Genomic DNA, 24361 nt, shown 5'->3' on the forward strand with positions numbered 1-24361 from the left:
CCACATTACCAACATGTTACCTTCTTATTACTAATCCATGAATTTGGTGCTTTAGCCATATAGGGACCCTTCTAAGTAGCCCATGCTATAGAAAACCTTTTCCATAGTGGAAACCTCAGAATGACTTCTGTTGGTGGTGATAGGATGTGTTGGAAATTGGGGGTTTTCTCACAAGAGCTAAAATCCATCATCACGATTTTATTTTTCCTTTAAAATATCGTAAGACCCACAATGTACCTCATATAAATAAAATATAAATGAGCAAAAATAAAATGAAAATAGTGGGATGCCCTAGGGATAGAAATGTGTAGCACAGATTTTCCTCTAGAAAATTTTTTTTCTCCTTCCTTTTTCATGGGAATAACAGATTTCACTTAGAAAAAAAAAATCTGAATTTTTCTTACTAGAACATAGGCCATATCTGTGTTTGTAGTCTCTTTGTACGGTTCCAACTCACATTTCCTGAGTCTGCAGAGATTAAAGCTGAATTAAAAAGGTGGAAGTTTTGAATTATCCTCATTAATCACTCTGTGATCAGTTAAATTATAACATCTTTTCTAAACTGAATAGTCATCCTTTCCCATATCCAGTGAGTTCAAAAGCATAATGCCTTACAGAGTGTCTGGTGCTTTGACAGAGACTCTTTGGCAGTCTTTAGAGTTACAAAATTAAAGATTTACATGTTTATTTAATTTTGATTGAATCCTAATTAACTTGATTTCCTTCACTATTTCTTTTCTCTGGCCGTTTTTCTTTCTGGCATCTGTTCCCCATCTTTATTTACGAACGTTGAGGCAAATAATCAAATTAAAAGGATGCTGTCAAGGTTTTTTTTTTTTTCCTTTCATGTCTAAAATCTATTATTTGTCATTTGAAGCTTGGTGATAAAATCTGTTTCACAATTTTCCCCTTTAGCAAGCACATAATTATTATTTACATGTTACAGAATTAGTTTTTGTGTGTGTGTGTAGTGGGGTGAGAGATTGCTTAAGCTAAATTGAAGCTCTTATTTAAAATTCTGTTTTAAATATTTTAAATTTTCCGATACACCCATAATAACTAACCCTGATCAAATTATAGGCTTATGTATCTTGACTGAGTCACTGTTTCTGTTTAAATTTGGTCTTCTTTCCTCAAGTTTGCTCTCTTCCCCTTTCAGAAAGTTTTTTGTCCTTACTTGTCCTTTTTTTTTCCCTACTCTAACCAAAATATCAATTAACCAAAATATCAATTATTTTATGTTCATTTCAATAAAAAGAGGCCATACTGTGATCGTAAATCATTTTACTTTAAGCTAAACAGTTAACCAGCTACGATTGAATTGACCCCAACTCATGGTAACCCTGTGCATGTCAGAATAGAACTGTACTCCGGAAGAGTTTCTGTGGCTCATTAGCAGATCAGCAGGCCTTTCTTCCGAGGTACCTCGGGGTGGACGTGAACTTCCAACCTTTCAGTTAGCAGCTGAGTGCATTAATCGTCTGCTCCTACTAGGGACTCCTGGTAGGCTCACCCTTTTCCATTTTTACATGGTGCTGGGCAAATAGGTATTTTGTCACCGATAACCTGTTAAGTTATCCCTTTTACAGTTATTTTTCGGAAATCTGCGGAAACCCTGGTGGCATAGTGGCTAAGGGCCGTGGCTGCTGATCAAAAGTTTGGCGGTTCGAATCCACCAGGTGCTCCTTGGAAACTCTCTGGGGTAGTTCTACTCTATCCTGTATGGTAACTATGAGTTGGAATCAACTCGACGGCAATGGGTTTTTTAGGGGTTTACAACCTGGAACAAATATATGACATACTTTACTGAAATGGATAACTCATTTCAGTTCCTAAAATCCACTGAGAGGTGTCAAAATCTCCCTTAGTATTACTCTTTGAGAAGAAAATTAAAGAGAAACACAACTTTCAATTATTTGTAATGAGAAATAAAAGACACGATGATCAAAACACACCACCTTAGTTTCCTGCTAACCAACTTTCGTTTGTTTCCTTTTTGTTAAAAAAAAAACAAAAACTGGAAGTTTTAATAAGCAGAAAAATGCTTGGTTTGATTCTCCTCTCAACCTTTGGAATAAAATAAAGGTGGAGTAAAATTACATAAGGGCTAATAGCTCAGTGGAGAAGGAAGGTAAGCCAGGTCAAGAGTGAAGCACAGATAAGACACCCTACCCTAAATAGTGAACATTGTTGACTTTGGTTGTGTTCTGGATAGCTAGACTCAAGTTCCAGAGCTACCAGTCTTGTGGCTCATTCTAATGTGCTCAGCTTTATTCTCAACTTCATTTTATTTTACTTTTATGGCTCCTACTTTAATTTATCCTCTTTTATATTTTGTGCGCCCTTGAAGGCTGCCTCTTATTCTTTCTGGAACAGTGTTTTTGTTGTTGTTAGCTGCTGTCAAGTCAGTTCCAACTCATAGCGGCCCCATGTACAACAGAACGAAACACTGTCCAGATCTGTGCCATCCTCACCATCATTGCTATGTCTGAGCCCATTGCTCCAAGCCAGCCATAAATAAATTTTCCATGGATTTCACAACTCACAGCCCTTGCCACCAATGTCAGTTTTCCTGCAACAGGCGAAAAAAAAAGAAAATTTTAACAAATTTTTTTTTTAAGATTTATAATACTAACTTTTCCCATGAGGAAGATACTGACTCTTGCAATATATTTTTCTTTTCTCTAATACATGGTTAAAATAAATCATATAGAAAACATTATAGAATTATAATTGTGTATGTTGAATACACTATGGAAAAAGAAATTAAAGATATGTTAATGTTAATCTTTTAATTTTTTTGTATTTAAAAAGAAAAACAGCTGAGAACAATAGGGAAAAAAATCAGAAATCAAACCTACTTTGTCTCCCATTTGTTTTAACTTTGCCCTCATTTGACTGAGAATTCTTTTCAAACTGAATATAAAAAATAATACTCGTTGAATCAACGTGTCGAGCAATCTTATAGAAGTATGCTTTTTAGAAATCATTTCACAGCAAATTTTTATAAGGTAACATTGAATTGTCTCTGTAATGAATCCAACTAGATGAATCCATTGCTTAAAACCCAAGATAAACCTCTTTTAGCTTGAAGGAGACTATATATATATATATATATACACATACATATTTAGGCTAGGGAGAAGATATACATATATATATACATAAGATATATATATGTACATATATATGTACATCTTCTCCCTAGCCTAAGAGCCTGAATACTAAGAGCAAAGGGACTGGACTACATATATACTCCAGCTCTAACTTTTATGACTTTTCAGAACCAAATAGACAGATAAGCCTTATAGGAACAGAGAACATTAATTGCATTCTTTCCTTATAACATCTAGCTTCCAAATAAGATTTTCAAGTATATATTCAGCTCTTATGATTAAAGAAAAACTTTTTATTCTTTAAGAGTTTACGTATGTATGCACTTTAATAAGAAAATACAATACTGACTTATAAAGCAAATAGAAGTATAACATAGTGGTTATGGGCATAGGCTCTGGAACAAGATTGCCTGGGTTCAAATTCCAGCTCTGCCCCTTATGAGCTGTGTGTTCTTGAACACGTCCTCAGTTTCTTCATCTTCAAAACGAGCATTTTAGTAACAATTACATGAGTTAACATGAGGAAAGCACTTAGAACAGTACTGGACACATAAAAGTACCAGCTAAGTGGCAGTTGTTGTTGTTGTTGTTAGGTGCCTTCAAGCTGGCTCCGACTCATAGCGACCCTATGCACAACAGAACGAAACACTGCCCGGTCTTGTGCAATCCTCATAACTGTTGCTATGCTTGAGCCCATTGTTCCAGCCACTGTGTCAGTCCATCTCCTTGAGGGCCTTCCTCTTTTTCAGTTACCCTGTACCAAGCATGATGTTCTTCTCCAGGGATTGATCCCTCCTGATAACATGTCCAGAGTATGTGAGACATAGTCTTGCCATCCTTGCTTCTAGGGAGCATTCTGGTTGTACTTCTTCCAAGACAGATTTGTTCATTCTTTTGGCAGTCCATGGTATATTCAATATTCTTCACCAATGCCATAATTCCAATGCATCAATTCTTCTCTGGTCTTCCTTATTCATTGTCCAGCTTTTGCATGCATATGAGGCAATTGGAAACACCATGGCTTGGGTGGGGCGCACCTTAGTCCTCAAGGTGACATCTTTGCTTTTTAACACATTAAAGAGATCTCTTGTAGCCAATTTGTCCAGTCCAATGAGTTTTTTGATTTCTTGACTGCTGCTTCCATGAGTGTTGATTTGGTCTCAAGTAAATGAAAACCTCAATCTTTTTTCCGTTTATCATGTTGTTGCTTGTCGATCCAGTTGTAAGGATTATTGTTTTCTTTATGTTGAAGTATAATCCATACTGAAGGTTGTGGTCTTTGATCTTCATTAGTAAGTACTTCTAGTTCTCTTCACTTTCACAAGCAAGGCTGTGTCATCTGCATAATGCAGGTTGTTAATGAGTCTTCCTCCAATCCTGATGCCCTGTTCCTTTTCATATAGTCTAGCTTCTTGGATTATTTGCTCAGCATATAGATTGAATAAAAAAAAAAAAATTTTTTTTTTTTTTTTAGGTATGGTGAAATGATACAACCCTGATGCACACCTTTCCTGACTTTAAACCATCCAGTATCCCCTTGTTCTGTTTGAATGATTGCCTCTTGATCCATGTACAGATTCCTTGTGAGAAAAATTAAGTGTTCTTGAATTCCCATTCTTCACAATGTTATCCATAATTTGTTGTGATACACACAGCCGAATGCCTTAGCATAGTCAGTAAAACAGAGGTAAACATCTTTCAGGTATTCTCTGCTTTGAGCCAGGATTCATGTGATATCAGCAATGATATCCCTGGTTCCATCTCCTCTTCTAAATCCAGCTTGAATTTCTGGCAGTTCTCTGTCGATACACTGCTGCATCCCATTTGAATGATCTTCAAAATTTTGCTTGCATGTGATATTAATGATATTGTTCTATAATTTTTGCAATCAATTTGATCATCTTTCTTTGGAATGAGCACAAATATGGATCTCTTCCAGTCAGTTGGCCAGGTAGCTATCTTCCAAACTTCTTGGCATAGACAAGTGAGCACTTCCAGCACTGCATCCATTTGTTGAAACATCTCAATTGGTATTCCATCAATTCTCGGAGCCTTCTTTTTCACCAGTGCCTTCGGTGCAGCTTGGACTTCTTACTTCAGTACCATCAGTTCCTGATCATATATTACCTCCTGAAATGGTTGAACATCAACCAATTCTTTTTGGTATAGTGACTCTGTGTATTCCTTCCATCTTCTTTTGATGCTTCCTGAGTTGTTTAATACTTTCCCTGTAGAATCCTTCAGTATTGCAACTCTAAGCTTGGATTTTTTCTTCAGTTCTTTCAGCTTGAGAAATGCTGAGCATGTTCTTCCCTTTTGGTTTTGTATCTCCAGGTCTTTGCACATGTCATCATAATACTTTGTCTTCTCGAGACGCCCTTTGAAATCTTCTGTTCAGCTCTTATACTTCATCATTTTTTCCTTTTGCTTTAGCTACTCGATGTTCAAGAGCAAGTTTCAGAGTCTCTTCTGACATCCATTTAGGTCTTTTCTTTCTCTCCTGTCTTTTTAATGACCTCTTGCTTTCTTCATGTATGATGTCCTTGATGTCATTCCACAACTCATCTGGTCTTCGGTCATTAGTGCTCAGTGTGTCAATTCTGTTCTTGAGATGGTTCCTAAATTCAGGTGGGTTATACTCAAGGTTGTGCTTTGACTCTCTTCGACTTGTTCTAATTTTCTTCTGTTTCCACTTGAACTTGCATATGAGTAATTGATGGTCTTATTTGCAGTCGGCCCCTGGCCTTGTTCTTACTGAAGATATTGAGCTTTTTCATTGCCTCTTTCCACAGATGTGGTTGATTTGATTCCTGTGTATTCCATCTGGTGAGGTCACCGTTTATGTTGTTGAAAAAAGGTATTTGCAATGAAGAAGTCATTGGTCTTGCAAAATTCAGTCATGATCTCTGGCATCATTTCTATCATCAAGGCCATATTTTCCAACTACAAATCCTTCTTCTTCGTTTCCAACTTTTGCATTCCAATCACCAGTAATTATCAGTGCATCCTGATTGCATGTTCCATCAATTTCAGACTGCAGCAGCTGATAAAAATCTTCAATTTCTTCATCTTTGGCCTTAGTGGTTGGAGCATAAATTTGAATAATAGTCCTGTTAACGGATCTTCCTTGTAGGTGTATGGCTATTGTCTTACCACTGACAGTGTTGTAATTCAGGATAGATCATGAAATGTTCTTTTTGATGATGAATCCAACGCCATTTTTCTTCAAGCTGTCATTCCTGGCATAGTAGACCATGTGATTATCTGATTCAAAATGGCCAATACCAGTCCATTTCAGCTTACTAATGCCTAGGATATCAATCTTTATGCATTCCATTTCATTGTTGACGGTTTCCAATTTTCCTAGACTCATAGTTCTTACATTCCAGGTTCTGATTATTAATGGATGTTTGCAGCTGTTTCTCCTTATTTTGAGTCGTGCCACATCAGCAGATGAGGGTCCTGAAAGCTTGACTCCATCCACACCATTAAGGTGGACTCTACTTTGAGGTGGCAGCTCTTCCCCAGTCATATTTTGAGTGCCTTCCAACCTGAGGAGTTCATCTTCTGGCACTGTATCAGACAATGTTTTGCTGTTCTTAAGGTTTTCACTGGCTAATTGTTTTCAGAAGTAGACTGCTGGGTCCTTCTTCCTAGAGTCTCTTAGTCTAGAAGCTCAGCTGAAACCTGTTCACCATGGGCATAGCCTCTAGCATTACAGCAACATGCAGGCCCCCACAGTAGGACAAATTGACAGGTGTGTGGCAGTGGTATTACTATTATGGTCATAATATGTCCTAATAATGAACTCATTTGAAAAGCTGTTGAAAGCTCCAGGCCATCGCCTCAGAAGAAGAACTGCATCCTTGTACTGGTTTTGCTTACCATTTCAGGGGATGCACAGAGCCCCCGAGAAACATCCTGGACATGCACCCTCTTGGCGGTGCAGTGGTTAAGCCCTTGCTGCTAACCTAGAGGTCGGAGGTTCAAACCTATATGAGAAAGATTTGACAGGCTGCTTCTGTAAAGATTTACAGCCTTGGAAACCCTGTGGGGCAGTTTTACTCTGTCCTACTGGGCCACTACGAGTAAGAGTTGACTCGACTGCAGTGAGTTTTGTTTTCTGCCCAGGTTAAGATTCATGCATTTCAGATTGAAATGAATCCCGTGCTATAGAGGAATAATAACTTTTAGTTTCCCTACATTTTATACGAAGAGCCTGATTGTCACATAAGTTAGGTAATTTATTCGTGTTCATTCAGCTAATGAGGTAATAAAACTGGGAACAGAACGTAAAATGTTGGACTTTAAATTCAGCATCATCCCAGGACATTGTTCCAACACAATCAGAACTACCCTGCTGCCTTAGCCCTGGTTGGGGGTTCTCTTCTTGGTACTCATGACTTTTACTCCATTTACAGCATTACCAAGATAGCAGCATCAGCTGAGGCCTGAATTGTACTCATATAAATGACATAAACATGAGGACAACAAGCACTGTAATAATCAACCAAGACCATTGCAAAGTGACTCGGTTTAATATTTTTATTGCTGCTTCCTCAATGCTTCATGACCAGTATACTAGTTTGCATTTTTAAATAATGCTGATACTGTTCTGCATTTTGTCATTTAATAGGAAAGTTAATTTATATAATTATTAACAAGAATATCAGCACATGTAGGTAAGGAGGAAATCCTGGTGGCGTAGTGGTTAAATGCTATGGCTGCTAACCAAGAGGTCAGCAGTTCGAATCCCCAGATGCTCCTTGGGAAGTCTATGGGGCAGTTCTACTCTGGCCTTTAGGGTCGCTCTGAGTCAGAATCGACTTGATGGCAGTGGGTTTGGTTTGGGTTTTGGTAGGTAAGGCATGTGACTGAAATTTTATAACAGATTTTAGGAGAATATTGGAGTATGCAGGCGTTTATTCTTGTGCGTGTGTGTTTTGTAAAGTGTACAATACAAAGTTGATTTTCTTATGGCAGATGGGGAAGATAATGCGTGGTCCATTCATGAAGTTTGTAGCACACGCCGCCTCCTTCACCATTTTTCTGGGACTGCTAGTCATGAATGCAGCTGACAGATTTGAAGGCACCAAACTCCTGCCTAATGAAACCAGCACAGATAATGCAAAACAGCTGTTTAGAATGAAAACATCCTGCTTCTCATGGATGGAGATGCTCATTATATCCTGGGTAATAGGTAAAGACTGATTTTCTGTCGTCCTTTCTTTTTGCAGCATTAGGAGCTAGACTGAATGCCACTGATTCCTGCACGCATCAGTTATACAAATGTGTGCAGCATGACAACGCTCCACACACCATGATTTCTTTTGTGTTGTTAAAAGCAGTTGCCGTCTGTTTAATTTCAGTGCCATAGTCTTCTCACATTCTCACATACCACGTGCTTTTTGCATTTCCAAGAAAAACCCAGGAAGAAAACCAACAGCATAGTATTAATCAAGCCTTACTAGTGACAAAAAATCCTGTCATTTAAGTTTTGGGAGAACTAAGACATCAAGCTTAAAAACAGTCACACAGTTGTATATTGAGGTTTAAGAGCAATTGAGGTTTAAGAGCATATGACCTTGATAGCTGCTTACATTTATTGAACATTTATCATGTACCAGGAATTGTTCAGAGCATTTTATATATATGAAGTCATGTCATCTCTCTGTACCTCAGTTTTCTAATCTGTAACTTATAATAACGTCTACTTTATAAGGTTTATGTGAGGGTTAAGTAACTTGCTTTAGATTTCCCAGATGGCAAATGAAAGAGAAGGAGTTCCTGGGTGGCACAAATGGTTACGTGCTTGACTACTAGCCAAAGGTTGACAGTTTGAACCCACCCAGAGGTGCCTTGGGAGACAGGCCTGGCGACCTGCTTCTGAAAGGTCACAAGCCTTGAAAACCCTATAGGGCAGTTCTACTGTGCTCATTTGGGGTCGCTGTGAGTCAGAATTGACCCAACAGCAACAAACAACAACAACAAAGTGAAAGAGAAGGAATTCAGTCTTAACTCTACACCATTTGTCTTTAGAATCCATCATACATATGCCTCATCATTAAATATAATGTAAATTAGAAAGATATTTTAATCAAATATTTATGAATGAGCAAGCTCAATAGCTAGTAGATTCTTTTATTAAGTTATGATGATACTGAGGTGAATGAGACACAGTCCTTTCCCTCAGGGAAGCTAAGTCAAAAAGGTCAAATCAGTTAGTAAATCAGTAATTAAAACTCAATGTGATGAATCCTATAATTGAGGTGTTGTGAAGGTTTTGTGAGGACACACAGATTGGGCATCTAAATCTGAGTGAGGTGGGATGTAGAATGGGTAATACCTTCAATCTGAGACTCTGAAGATAAGGAAACGTTAACTAGACAGACTGCTTGGGGGAATAAGGACAGTAAAAGGCATGGAAACATTAGATGCCAAGATGTGGAACTATGGCAACACCTTGCACATTGAAAATACTATAAATTAGGCACAGCTGGAATGCAGGGGCATTTGTGGATATGGGTGATGGGCGATAAGGGTGGGGAGATGGCAGGTGGATGAGTTTAAGCTGTTGGTGATGTGATCAGATCACATTTTTTAGAAATGTCACAGTGGTTGTGAGATAAAGGGTGGCTTAGAGAAAGGGTGAGTCTAGAGGCTAAGAAATGATTGTAGTGATGCTCATGAGGAGGATGTACACGAGGAACAGGGGAAGGGAAGAGACTGGAGAGCTAATTAAAGGATAAACTCCAAAGATCTTGGTGATTTATCACATAGAAAGGCAGAGGAAGGGTAAGGGAGCCATGGATTCTGGGTTGGATTACTAGGTGGATGACAGCAATTTTTTAAGATTGGAGAATACAGAAGGAAGATGAAGTTTGAGACTGAGGGAACCAAAAGCTATTAAGTTCAGGGTGTGATTCATTTTGAAATGGCCGTGAGACCTCCAGGTGAAGGTGGCCACTAAGTGGTAGAAAGTACAAATCATGGGAGATGTCTGGGCTGTAAATACAGATACAGTAAAATCCTCTGTCCCAGGTGGTACTTGAGGCCCTAATTATGCTTGAAGTTTTCTAGGGTGGAAATATGAAGGGTGTACAGAGAAGCAGGCACAGGGAATCTTCATGCAAAACCTTTAATATTCTATGAACTTGCCCACCTCCATCCCATCTACAATTAGTTTTATATCACTTCCAGGGGAGGGGATGTCCTCGTGGCTTCTCTACACTGGGGCCCAGTGGGGTGATCTATTGAAATATTATGAAACACTATGCAAATTACCATGTATTTTAAATGGATGTGAGGTACTTTACAGCAATTCAGAGTTATTTGAAAATTATGAATAACTTCATTTTTTGATTTGATTCTTGGGAAAATATGGATAGTGGCTTAAAATGTGAATTACATTACCAAGGTAATGATAAACCTTAGATGAGCCCAGAAGAAGGCTTTAATTTTCTACTACTTTCTAATTTAGTTGGTTGGTATTTACCTTATACCATAAAACTAAAACAAATTACATTTCATCTCTAATGTTTGATGTAAAAGAAGAAAAAACAACCATATGGACTGTTGCCACTCATCATTGCCTTTATTTTATTAGACTATAAGGCTGTGAGTTATAGTTTATTTTTTTATGCATTAGTATATGTAAAGTGCATAATACAGTGCTTGGCAAATAGGAAGTGTTCAATAAATTTAGATAATTATAATTAAGCTTTTCACTAAGAGTTTATATACTGCTTTTATATAAAATTATTATTTCCTACTGAAGACATATTAAACAAAATATGACTCTTTTAGGACCACAACATGAAACTTTGAAAAATTAGTTTTTATATGAAGGGATTATGTATAATTAATATTCCTTTTTATTATAATTTACTATTCTCATGCTAATGTAATTTTAAATATAAACTTTAGAAGTTTTTCCTTTTTAACCTAGAAACCCTGCAAATATTAAATTAACCTTTAATTTTATGAATAAGAATATTTTCCTTGGAACTATTGATCTGCTAACCTTTATATTTGACTTCAGAGACTATCTCACAGTATTGATTTATTTAACAACTCAAAACTGATGTCTGACGCTTCTGTAACGTGTTAGACTCCTGATTCAGTACTGACACTGTAGATTTTTCTTTTTGAAGTCACTCTTGAAAGAAAGTTGCTGTGCCTTTTGGAAATACTAATAAAAAGTGGCCTACTTAGGTCAGCCGTTGGGTGTATTATGTTAGCTTCAGGAAAAAGACTCACATATTGGTCACAGAAAGCAAATCTAAGTTTTAGTTGAAAGGTGGAGTGACAGAATCGACAGTCAAGAAGATCTTGACAAGGCAGGATGGCGAGCCCAAACCAAGGAGATGAGGTGTTATAGGAACACAAGTACACTTCATTGCTGGAGGCCACTTCAGGTGAAAATGCCGTAGTAGCAAGCACTTTTCGCTTAATGCTCAGTGTGAACTGCTGAGAGAGCACGTGCAACCCTGGGTTGACTCTTCAACAGAAGGAAAATACCACAGCCAAAGGCTGTAATTAGCCCGCTGTTTTCTGCTGTGGCCAGCCCACATCTGCAAGATTGTGCATGGCTCTGGGTACTACACTGGCAAAATAGGGCACATCCCAAGGGCAGCAACCAGAATAGTGAGTGGCCTCTCCACCAAAAAAGCACTTGAGGGGACTGAGGAAGCTTAGCCTGGAGTGGGGGCTGGGGCGGAATCCAGGTATTGTGGAGCCTGAAGCTTATTTATTTGGAGGACTCTCTTTAGAGAGAGAAGGAGCCCTGGTGGCACAGTGGTTAAAAACTTGGCTGCTAACCAAAAGATCGGCAGTTTGAATCCACCAGCTGCTCCTTGGAAACCATGTGGGGCAGTTCTACTCTGTCCTGTAGGGTTGCTATGAGTTGCATCAACTTGAGGGCAGCAGGTTTTTTTTTTTTTGTTTTTTTTTTTTTTTTTAGAGAAAAAGAAGACCAAACAGGGCTCTAGAAGGGGCCTGTGCAAGTGAGGCTTCCTAAGCTTAAGCTTCATTAGCCTCATGGTAAACCTGCCTCTGCTGGAGAAGAATAAATAGATTTAATGAGCACACAGGTGTTTCTCCCTGTCCGGCTCTGGAAATTTAAAAGCAGAGAGAGCAGATTGATTCTCTACTCAGTAGAAATAGGACCATCAGATCCACATTGAAGGGATACATGCTGAGAAAGCAACAAAGGAATGAGCAGCCTTTAGAAGTATAAGCACCTCATCTCTAGATGTACTCAGGAAAAGGCTTGGTTCCTGTGGAGAGCTTCCCTGCTTACCAGACGAGTTGGACTCGATGGGGGATTTCAGACTACACATAGCAATGCCCTGGGGTCCTCAGCGGAAATAAGAGAGGAACTCTTCCTTCAGGCAGAGTAGGTCGCTGTGTCTGTTTTATTTTTGAAGCTTCAATAAGGCATCACTTTTACCAAAAATTCTGCTTCTTAAAGAAAGAAGAAAAGGAGGAGGGGGGCCGGGGAAGAAGGAAACATTGAAAGTCGCTAGACTGTATTAGTTTAAAGGTCTCCTTAATCCCTGTGCTTCAGTTACTCTAAAGTATCCTTGTCTCCTGTTGAAGAGGAAGGGTGCCAGGAACCCAGGGACCACCAAATGAAATAAGCCTTCAGTTTTTTTCATATCTTCTCATAGTCTTTGTGTGTGTGTGTGTGTGCATGCATGCACATACAGGATTTCCTGTTTTAAATTTGATCCATCCAAACATATAAATTCAATCCCAGTTTATTCTTGAAGTAATTCAAATAAGTAATGAATTGGTCTCTTAAAACCATTATCTTCTGTGCTCATTGAGTGCTCGTTTTGAGAGAAGCACAAGCAGGAACCACGGCATTTTCTTAATTCCTACAGGGCTCCACAGCCATTGGCATTGAAGGAAGCTTCCATAACAGAGGTTTATGACAAACGTGAGAATGTTTGGTTGGTGGGGGGAAAGGGAGAAGATTAATTTCAACCAGGAGATTGTAAACGCTTCTCGATGGAGGTAGGCCTTATCAGTTGTTGGAGTTTGGATTGTATTTTTCCAGGTGGCTCTCGGAGGAGGTACTATGGCAGAGAGCAGGCTATCTTAAAGGTATTAGGGGTAAAGTTACTTCTTTTTAATTAAGTAACATTCTTCAAATTAAGACAGGAAACATATGCCAATTATAGAATATTTAAAATAGTAAATATTCAACAAAGCTGTTATTTTTTTCCAAGTGCCAGACACTGTGCTGTGTACTTTACGTTTTATTTTATTTAAGTCTTGTAACAACCCTATGAAGTAGGTGCAACTATTATCATCCACGTTTTACAAATGGAGTTTTAGGATATCCAGATATCTTGCTACAGATTACAACGTTAGCAAATGGAGCATCCAGCTCTCCAATCTCTGGTTGCTCTTAAGCACCACACTAAATGTTAGAAAGAATATGCCACGTTATTAATAATGCAAGAGACAACTACCATTAATATGTTCCTGTAATTCCTTCTACTCTTTTCTGGGTTTATTTTAAACATAAAGGCCTAGAAGAAGTAACATTTTTCTTTTTTTTTTTTCTTAGCATTATGATAGAAACATTTTCTAACATGTGTTAGTCCAGGTTTTCCAAGAAGCAAATGTAAAATAGGATTAAACATATTAGGATTTTATTAAAGGGAATGCTTGTGAGAGAAAATAAAGAGGGAGTCAAGGAAGACTATGAGAGTAACAGACTGAGATGCAAGTCTGACCCCAAGGGAAGAGGAGAGGGGAGAAAGGTTGGGTAGGAGCTTCTTGGATCATCTCCATGCAGTCTAAGGAAAGTTCAGCAGGGCCATCAGGAAGTCCTTAAGCCAAAGTCAGCCATCAGAGGAGTTTCATGTCTCCCAGGAACGAGTGAGCTCAGCCATTGGTTAGGGGCAGCCCGTGGGAAGCATGACTTTGAGGCAAAAGCAGCAGTGGTTTTCAGAGGTCAGTAGCTGAGGCTCATGGTCAATTAAAATTCCTATAGTTGGAGGTCTGTGAGACACACTTTCATGGCCATCAACCATGGTAAATAATAAAATATTATGTCAAGTGACTTCATAATACTCCATCTGTGCAAGTCCCATGATTTCTTCTTCTATTTTGGGTATATATAAGTGGGTGTATTGGTGTGTTTTTGTTATTATAAAGAATCCTAAAACAAACATTTTAAATATTTTTTTTAAGTCAAGAATTAACGGATCAACAGAATATTTGTTGTTTTAAGGCTGTAGATTAATTCTGTCAAATTGCTTTCAGGAAATGCTCTGATGTTGCTAGACTGTGGGATTCGTGGAATTGTGGGAATTATGGTTGGATAGGCAGGTTAGAGCCACATTTTGAAGGGTTTTGAATGTTAAGCTGAGACCTTTCATATTTATGGTGTTTCATTGAAGCACCAAGGCTGAAATGAAATCGAATTGATGTTTAAACCTCTTTTTAATGCAGGAATGATATGGGCTGAATGTAAAGAAATTTGGACTCAAGGCCCCAAAGAGTACTTGTTTGAGTTGTGGAATATGCTTGATTTTGGCATGTTAGCAATCTTTGCAGCATCATTCATTGCGAGATTCATGGCATTTTGGCATGCTTCCAAAGCCCAGAGCATCATTGATGCAAATGATACTTTGAAGGACTTGACCAAAGTTACATTGGGAGACAATGTGAAATACTACAATTTGGGTGAGTTCATAGTACACAGACAAGATAAGTTAATAAAAAATGCACAATTTTCTTATGAAGCAGATGTCAGTAGTAATTTGATTATTGCTCGGTTTTCATAAAATTGTTGGTCAGTTTCCAGCTTCTAATTATCAGTATCTGAAGAAGAATGCTTTCTGCTTCTTCCTTTGATATCTCTACTGGCCAGGAACCTCTCTTAATCACAGGAACCCTTTCTTTTATCTCTTGGATCAATTGGCTAACTTCCAATTGTCTAGGATTTATTTTTTTCTCTTGTGTACTAAAAATAGTTCATAGTTGAGTATCATTTCCTTTTGTGACATACAGACTATTTCAAAGCAAGAAATTGTTATTGGGGACTTTGAGAGGACCCACTAATGAATAACAGTACTATTTCCCACCCAGGCTTTGAACTAGTTGAGAAATAAAAAAGTTAATATAGAGGCCAGATTATCACCTAATATCAGTAAAGTTAAGATTGGATGACATGGTTCCAAGTCTATTAGCCAATGAGCTCACTTATACCATACCCTAGAATTAGGCAGATGTACTCTCTAATTTCTAGTCAGACCACAGGGCGCAAGAGCAGCAAGTGCCTGGCCAGGTGAGACTCCTCCCTGAGGGACAATCCTAATTTAGAATCAGATAGGTCACCCCACCTCCCCAGGAGGAACATGACTAAGGGATGGGAATGGGTTCAGTTATTTGCTTAGGGAAAATCTCTCCTCATAGAAACCTGGAATGAAGGAAATATATTCCCTTTGAATATTTATTTTGAATCATCTGATCAGAAATCAACTAACATTTAATTGGCACCTGTATGAGTTTGTTGGCTATATCACATAAGGGTTCCTATTTTATTAGTAGTTTTTAGTGTTCATTTTGTTGTTTGTTGGCACCCTGGTGATGCAGGGGTTAAGCGCACTGCTGCTAACTGAAAAGTCGGCAGTGTGAATCCACCAACTGCTGACCAGGAGAAAGATGGGGCAATCTGTTCCCTTGAAGATTTACAGCCTAGGAAGCCCTATGGGGACAGTTCTGCTCTGTCGTATAGGGTAACTCCGGGTCAGAATCAACTCAATGGCACACAACAACAACACAGTGTTTATTTTAATGTTTAACTTATTTTTAAAGAAATATACAAAGTTTAAATTTTTCAAAGCTATCTATTTATATTCAGTACTTAGAGTCAACACATTGTAAAAAAGGAAATTGCTTTTATTAGTTTGTTATCTTTCCTAATTCCATTTCTCAAGAAATAAGCAAATACAAATTTGTAATCCTATTTTTTCTCTTTCTTACATAGCTTTACATTTTTCTTCCTAATGGTTTCTGGATTGGGTTTTTGATGACCTAATGTAATAATGCCAGAAAAATTCATAAATGAATAATTGTTTCATTTTTATGATAAAAATAGACTTGCTTGAATGACCAATAAAAATTACTCCTAGTTTGTTTAAATAAAAATCCACAAGCCCAAAATTACATGGACTGCCCTTCTCTTTCATTATAGTTGAATATTAAATAATAAAAGCTACCGTTTAATAGGTGCCAAGTACTTTCTCAACGCTAAACGTATATTGACTTATTTAAATCTCATAACAAATGAGAGATGTGGGGTAGGTATTATGTCATTTTTAAAGATGCGAAAATGGAGCTAAGAGAGGTTAAGTAATTTGTTCAAGTTTGTACAGTTGGTATCCATAAACTGGAATTTTTACAGATACTTATCTGAGTCCATAGTCTGAGGCCTTAACCATTATGCTCTGCCCTTATAGAAAATTGTCAGCAAACCAAAGGGTTGTGTTCTCAATAAATTCAGAAGTTCAAATGTGGCTGACACATAAGAAACCCTTAAATAACAGACTTTCATTAAGAAACTGAACTGTTAAGTAATTATGTTTATTTCCCAGAAAAGAAGTTATCTGCATAATGACTTAAAGAAACTCACCAAAACCCTCTTGTTTCTTTTTTCCTAGCTAGGATAAAGTGGGACCCCTCGGATCCTCAAATTATATCTGAAGGTCTTTATGCAATTGCTGTGGTCTTAAGTTTCTCCAGAATAGCTTATATTTTGCCAGCAAATGAAAGCTTTGGACCTCTACAGATATCACTTGGAAGAACAGTGAAAGACATCTTTAAGTTCATGGTCATATTTATCATGGTGTTTGTGGCCTTTATGATTGGAATGTTCAACCTGTATTCCTACTACCGTGGTGCAAAACAAAATGAAGCCTTCACAACGTAGGTGCTCTCAGATGTTTTGATGATGGTGATTGCAGATTAAATAAATGTTAGTTTAACAGAGTAATGTATGTCCATGGGATAAATAATATTTTGGTAAAGACTTCATCTCTAGTTCTTTTTCAGAAAAATGAGTTAAAAGAACTCTAAAATGTAAAAAACGAAAAAACAAACCCACTGCTGTCAAGTCTATCCTGACTCACAGAGACTTCACAGAGTTTCCAAGGCTGTAAATTTCTGCAGAAGCATACTGACACATCTTTCCCCTAAGGAGCCACCGGTGGTTTCAAACCGCCGGCCTTTTGGTTAGCAGGCCAGCACTGTAATCACTGCACCACCAGGGCTCCTAAAATGTAGATATCTTCCTAATACTAAATATTAATAGCTAACATTTTTAGAACCAGGTATTGTGGTAAATAATTCACGTCCATCATTTTATTATTCCCATTTCACAAAAAGAAGACACTTAAATTCAGGAAAGGTAAATAATCTGCTGAGCGTTACATAGCTAGTATGTGGAAGAGTGAGGACTAAGAGAGGTTAAGTAATTTGTGCAAGTTTGTCCAGTTGGTATCTGTAAACTGGAATTTTTACAGTTATTAACTTGTCTGCTGCCTCTAGCTCTGCGCTTACCCCGTGCCCCGCTGACTACTGGAGACTCCTGGGGCACTGGCTGTGAGAACAACCCTTTTTCTAGTTCATCTTCTTGCACCTTATCATTGAGAATAGCCAAGTTATTCACAGTGACATGAGTTTGGACTTATGTTCACCATAGCACATCACTTTTTTATAAAGTATTCTTGAAATAGAATACTTAAATATTAAGCCTTCAGCATCACAATGAAAGCATCAACTGAATGGAGCATAACCTATTGTTTTCCATATTCTCTAAAGCACAGTTTGTCAGAGAAATGAAACCACCTGGGTTAAAAGCATATGGCTTAGCTTTGGTCAGGAATTATGCCCAAAGCATTCAAATTCCTACCAAAGACACATCAGCGATTTTGGTAACATTTTCTACTTTTATATTGGCTTTTTTTTTTTTTTTTTAAGACATAGACTGTTCTTATATATTTATTAGACACAAGTGGAAGTGTAGATGAGAGGTCTCAGAAGTAAAGCCTTGTGATCTGCTTCTGAAAGGTTGCAGCCTTGAAAACCCTGTGGATCAGCTCTCCTCTGCGCACGTGGCATCACCATGAGTCAGAATCAACTCTACAGGAACTAACAACGATAGATAAGGGAGACCTAAAAGGACTCTAACAAAGCGTATTATTTTTATAATTGTATTTATTGTATTACTTCCATTGCCAAAGTTATAGTTTATTTAAATATTAACATCTGTGGTAACGCACTTATAGTAATAGCATTTATCGAGTGCTTATTGTGTGTCAGATATTGAGCTATTTGCCTCCCATACACAATATTATCCTTGCAACAACCCAGAAAAATAAGTATTACTGTACCCATTTCACAGAGGAGAAAACTGAAGCTCAGAGAGTAAAGCATTATTTCATACATACCTAGTAATTTGCAAAGACACTAAATAAACTCAGTTTATCATGGTACCATTGCAATTTATTTATGCTTTCTTATTTCCTTTTTTTATTTTATTTTTCCCCAGAGTTGAGGAGAGTTTTAAGACACTGTTCTGGGCTATATTTGGACTTTCTGAAGTGAAATCAGTGGTCATCAACTATAATCACAAATTCATTGAAAACATCGGTTATGTTCTTTATGGAGTCTATAATGTTACGATGGTCATTGTTTTGTTAAATATGTTAATTGCAATGATCAACAGTTCATTCCAGGAGATTGAGGTATAGTAACAAAATAAGCATCTCTTTATGTTTTTTAACTCTTGTAGGGATCAACTCAACAATGGGGTGAAAGTATGGACTACTTTCTGTCCTTTGTTCTTCACCTGTTTTATGTATTTGACCAATAATCTAGAAAGTTTTAACTCTTTGCTTCCAAATGCAACATCGATGGCATGTGCTGGGGTAGTAAGGCATAGGAAGCAGAAACATTGTCTAATATATTTTTTAAAACCTTTAGAAATATGATTTCAGCATGAATTTTTATTTTCTACAAAAAATTCTTGCTTGCAGATTCCATGGTTTTGCAAGTCTGTTTTTGAACACTGTTCAAAACTGACCCTTCCTCAAATTCAGAGTGATATCCTAAATTTTTTTCCAGAGATTTTGGCCTATGCCCCAAATTAATTGATAAATGATGATTGGCAGAATAATAGAATAATTTCTTTTATTCTGTGTTTTTCAAAATGTAGGAAAATACATATGTATCTGCCAGTGTATTCATAAACATATGCAGGTTTCAAGATCTGTAGTCTATAAGGCTGGTAAAATTTTAGAAAGATTTAGAAAAGAGAATCTTAGTAGGACATCAACATTTTGAGAAATCTTTGAGCAGTCTTTGGGGCCTGAGAATACTGACATCATTACTTCCATCTAGCCACTCAATGTCAGAAGCATCTCAGTAGCTCTGTTTTGCATTTCCTTGCTAACTGTCACATGTGTTTGTACAGGATGACGCTGACGTGGAGTGGAAATTTGCAAGGGCCAAACTTTGGTTTTCCTACTTTGAGGAGGGAAGAACTCTACCTGTTCCCTTCAATCTGGTGCCCAGTCCAAAGTCCCTGTTCTATCTCTTACTGAAGCTTAAAAAATGGATTTCTGAACTGTTCCAGGGCCATAAAAAAGGTTTCCAGGAAGATGCAGAGATGAACAAGGTAATTTGACTTGATAATTTATATTTTTTAAATGTGTCCACTGTAACCACTGTGCCACATCCATTTAAAAATAAGCAGTTTGTGATGACATGTTCATCAACTCCCAGATGTCATCACTAGCTCAGCATGATCCTCTTGCTTGTGTCTGTTAGACATGAACACATTGGACAATTCCAGTTTAAAAGAAATATAACAAAAATTCATGAACTGTAACTAAAATATTATATTATACAGGTATATCTGGGATGGTACTGAAACAGATAGCTATTCTAGGTCTCATTTTTGCTGTTATAGCTACATGACCTTCACCTTCAATTCATACAGCTAGATTAAGCATCAGTACCTGATTTGATTCAGAGGAACTTAGCAGGCCCTCAAGTAACTTTGCTGGGGGAGTAAGTAGACCTGGTAGTGCAGTGGTTAAGTGTTCATTTGCTAACTGAAATGTTGGCAGTTTGAACCCACCCAGAGGCTTTGTAGGAGAAAGACCTGGCCATCTGCTCCTGTAAAGATTACAGCTTACAGAGCCTTATGGGGCAGTTCTACTCTGTCACATGGGGTCACTATGAGTTGGAATCAACTCAACAGCAGGTAACAACAAGTCTGTGCAAAGAGCTCTACCAGGCAGAACACTACATCCTGGAAGAGCATTGAGATACTAGATCCATCCAGAGAAGGAGGACCAGGGTGCAGACAAATTGGACATGGTGTCCTGTAAAGAAGAATTGAAGGAGTTGGCTGTTTTGTTTAAAGAAGGAAGATTGAAGGGGAACATGATGGCTGTCTTTAGAACTCCCGCCTTTGACTACGGAGTATACTTGTTTTGGTTCCTTCAAAAATAGGCAGAGACATTAGAGAAATGCAAATGAAAACTACAATGAGATTCCATCTCACTCCAACAAGGCTGGCATTAATCCAAAAAACACGTAATAATAAATGTTGGAGAGGTTGTGGAGAGACTGGAACACTTATACACTGCTGGTGGGAATATAAAATGGTACAACCACTTTGGAAATCAATTTGGCACTTCTTTAAAAAACTAGAAATAGAACTACTATACAATCCAGCAATCCCACTCCTTGGAATAACTCCTAGAGAAATAAGAGGCTTTACATGAACAGATACACGCACACCCATGTTAACTGCAGCGCTGTTTATGATAGCAAAAAGTTGGAAGCAACCAAGGTGCCCATCAAAGGATGAATGGATAAATTATGGTATATTCACACAATGGAATACTACGCATCGGTAAAGAACAGTGATGAATCGATGAAACATTTCATAACATGGAGAAATCTGGAAGACATTATGCTGAGTGAAATTAGTCAGTTGCAAAAGGACAAATATTGTATAACACCACTATTATAAGAACTGGAGAAATAGCTTAAACAGAAAAGAAAAAATTCTTTGATGGTTATGAGAGGGGAGAGAGGGAGGGAGAGGGGTATTTGCTAATTAGTAGATGAGTTCTATTTTAGGTGAAGGGAAAGACAATACATAGCACGGGAGAGGTCAACACAACTGGACTAAACCAAAAGCAAAGAAGTTTCCTGAATAAACTGAATGCTTCAAAGGCCAGTGTAGCAAGGGTGGGAGTTTGAGGACCATGGTTTCAGGGGACGTCTAAGTCAATTGGCATAATAAAATCTATTAAGAAAACATTCTGCATCCCGCTTTGGAGAGTGGCATCTGGGGTCTTAAACGCTGGCAACTGGCCATCTAAGACGCATCAATTTGTCTCAACCCACCTGGAACAAGGAAGAATGAAGAACACCAAAGACACAAGGTAATTTTGAGCCTACGAGACAGAAAGGACCGCATAAACCAGAGACTACATCAGCCTGAGACCAGAAGAACTAGATGGTGCCCGGCTACAACCGATGACAGCCCTGACAGGGAACACAACAGAGAACCCCTGAGGGAACAGGAGAGCAGTGGGATGCAGACCCCAGATTCTCATAAAAAGACCAGACTTAATGGTCTGACTGAGACTAGAAGGACCCCTGTGGTCATGGCCCCTAGACCTTCTCTTAGCCCAAGACAGAAACCATTCCCAAAGCCAACCCTTCAGACATGCATTGGACTGGACAATGGGTTGGAGAGGGATGCTGGTGAGGAGTGAGCTTCTTGGATAAGGTGGACACTTGAGACTGTGTTGGCACCTCCTGTCTGGAGGGGAGATGGGAGGGCAAAGGAGGCCAGAGGCTACCCGAATGGACACAAGGAGAGAGAGTGGAGGGGAGGACTGTGCTATCTCATTAAGGGGAGAGCAGTTAGGAGTGTATAGCAAGGTGTATGTAAATTTTTGTATGAGAGACTGAGCTGCTTTGTAACCTTTCACTTAAAGCGCAAAAAAAATTAATTAAAAAAAAAAAAAAAGGCAGAGAGACAATGGGCAATAGTTACAAATAGTTCACTTCTAGTCCTCTGTAAGAACAAACTTGTAACAACAAGGTCTGCCTAAGAAAGTGATGGGCTGCCTTAAAAAGTCGTGAGATCCACATCATTGCACGTAATCAGACAAATGCTGGATGACTGATATTAGGGAATTTTAGAACATTTTCCTACATTAGGCAGGCAGTTGGGCTTAATGATTGTAAAGGTTTCTTGTAGACTGTATCATTCAATAAAAGGGAAACGTTCTAATTCCTGCTCTGTTTGCCACTTATTTTAGGGTCCTGAAGTATGTAACAAACCCTCAGAGCCATGGTTTCCTTAACTGTAAGAGGGGTGTAACATGAATACCTATATCATGAAGATCAAATTAGTGAATATGTAAAAGTGCTTTGAGAATTCTAAAACTCTCTTTACATGTAGTTATTACTATGATTATTTTATGTAGGAATTTTGGGAAAATATTCTATCTATAGCATTATTCCAGATGTATAATTTACAGAACTCAGTGAGTTCAGTGGCAAGAAGTTCCTTCACTTTACTTAATGTATCTAAGTGTGTAGTTTACAGGTCCGATTAGAATTGCAACCTGAGAGAACTCTGCCAGAGGAAATGTCCAAGAGCTTGCCAAAGGGAACAACCCAATAAGAATATGTTTCTCTCATTAAAACTCACTGGGGAATATGGAATGAATAAAGAGAGAAATTGGTTTTGTAATTAAAAATGACTATGCAATTATACTTATTTTATTGTCTATCTTTAAAAGAGAAATGAAGAGAAGAAATTTGGAATTTTAGGAAGTCACGAAGACCTTTCAAAATTATCACTTGATAAAAAACAGGTAAGATAACGTTTGAAAATATGAGTTAATGTACTTCATCAGGCTTAGCTTTTCAGAGAAAGGGACAGATGTTGAGAAGCAACGTAAAGAAATAGACATTAGACACGTTAAAGGATTTAACAGTTTTAATAACTCTCAAAGAATCTGTTACTGAGAGGTGGGAATAGTATATGTCTAATCAGCAAAAAGAATTGCAGCTACATGTAATACGTATGTTAAACACATATTGTCGATACTTATGGGTGACGGAACACAAGAATAGTGACATAAAGAAGGAAAAACAAAGAGAAACCCATCAGGGACCCGAAGGACGGTGTGATTAACCGAACTCTCTGCAGCAGGGCCTACTTATTTGTCAGTTATCAAGAAACTGTCAAAAGGGCGCTATGGGAATTGAATTCTGCATGAACAGTGTGCCCTAGAGATGGGCCATCTCCCTAATTTGGAGTAGCAAAATCTTCAACGATGAGCATATTTGCTTCCTTTCTTGTAAAATGCACATAGTCTGGGTGCAGTAAATGCGTGTGTCTAAAGGGAAGTTATAAATGATGAATTAGAGGAGGGCAATGTATCACATAGGATATGCTTTGCATCCAGCTGCACGTAATAGAAAGCCCACATCATGGAGGTTTTAATGAGACAGTTGTTTTTGACCCTCTCATTTAAAAATTGATCCAGACTTAAACAATTCAGGACTGTTGTAGAGGTGAATCTCTGTGATTCTCCTAGATTCGTTTTGTCAGAGTCAGGCGAGATGACAGCTTCTCCTCCAGCTATCACGTTCATTTTCAGGCATGAAGATGGAATAAGAGCAAGCATGCAAAAGCCACCCCTGGTCTAGTGCATCATGAGTAGAACACTTAGGAAATCCCAGAAAAATTAAATTCAGATATTTTAGAAGCAATTTTTATTGATACGCAATGCATGTCTGTATGTGTCCTACTTAGATGCCGTCTCGCTAAGACCCTTTAATCATTTGTGGGATGTGGACAATAATAGTTGTAGTATCCAAGGGTTGTTGCGAATCTTAGATTAGCTCATGTATGTTCAGCTCTTATAACAGTGCTTGACACCTAGTTGGTAAATAATAAATATTTACTATTTCTATTGTTATTACTGGAGCCCTGGTAGTGCAGTGGTTAAGAGCTCAGGCTGCTAATCAATAGATCTGCACTTTGAATCTACCAGACGCTCCTTGGAAACCCTATGGGACAGTTCTACTCTGTCCTGTAGTATTGCTATGAGTCAGAATCAACTCGATGGCAAGGGTTACAGGTTATTGTTATTTCTAGAGAGCAGGAAGAGTGACTA

The 24361-nt window shown here is 38.0% G+C and overlaps 1 protein-coding gene across 1 annotated transcript in view; it reads left to right on the top strand.

Annotated features, from left to right (window-relative positions):
- TRPC6 (transient receptor potential cation channel subfamily C member 6) overlaps positions 1-24361 on the top strand; it is a 154116-nt gene that overhangs the window by 115117 nt on the left and 14638 nt on the right. The window contains exons 5-10 of the mRNA XM_049889502.1: positions 8100-8316; positions 14586-14819; positions 16799-17063; positions 18688-18883; positions 19612-19815; positions 22976-23050. Coding sequence (XP_049745459.1) covers positions 8100-8316; positions 14586-14819; positions 16799-17063; positions 18688-18883; positions 19612-19815; positions 22976-23050 — 1191 coding nt within the window. The remainder of the gene's footprint in view (positions 1-8099; positions 8317-14585; positions 14820-16798; positions 17064-18687; positions 18884-19611; positions 19816-22975; positions 23051-24361) is intronic.

The sequence above is a fragment of the Elephas maximus genome, chromosome 7 (assembly GCF_024166365.1).
Source record: "Elephas maximus indicus isolate mEleMax1 chromosome 7, mEleMax1 primary haplotype, whole genome shotgun sequence".
NCBI classification, from domain to species: Eukaryota; Metazoa; Chordata; class Mammalia; order Proboscidea; family Elephantidae; genus Elephas; species Elephas maximus.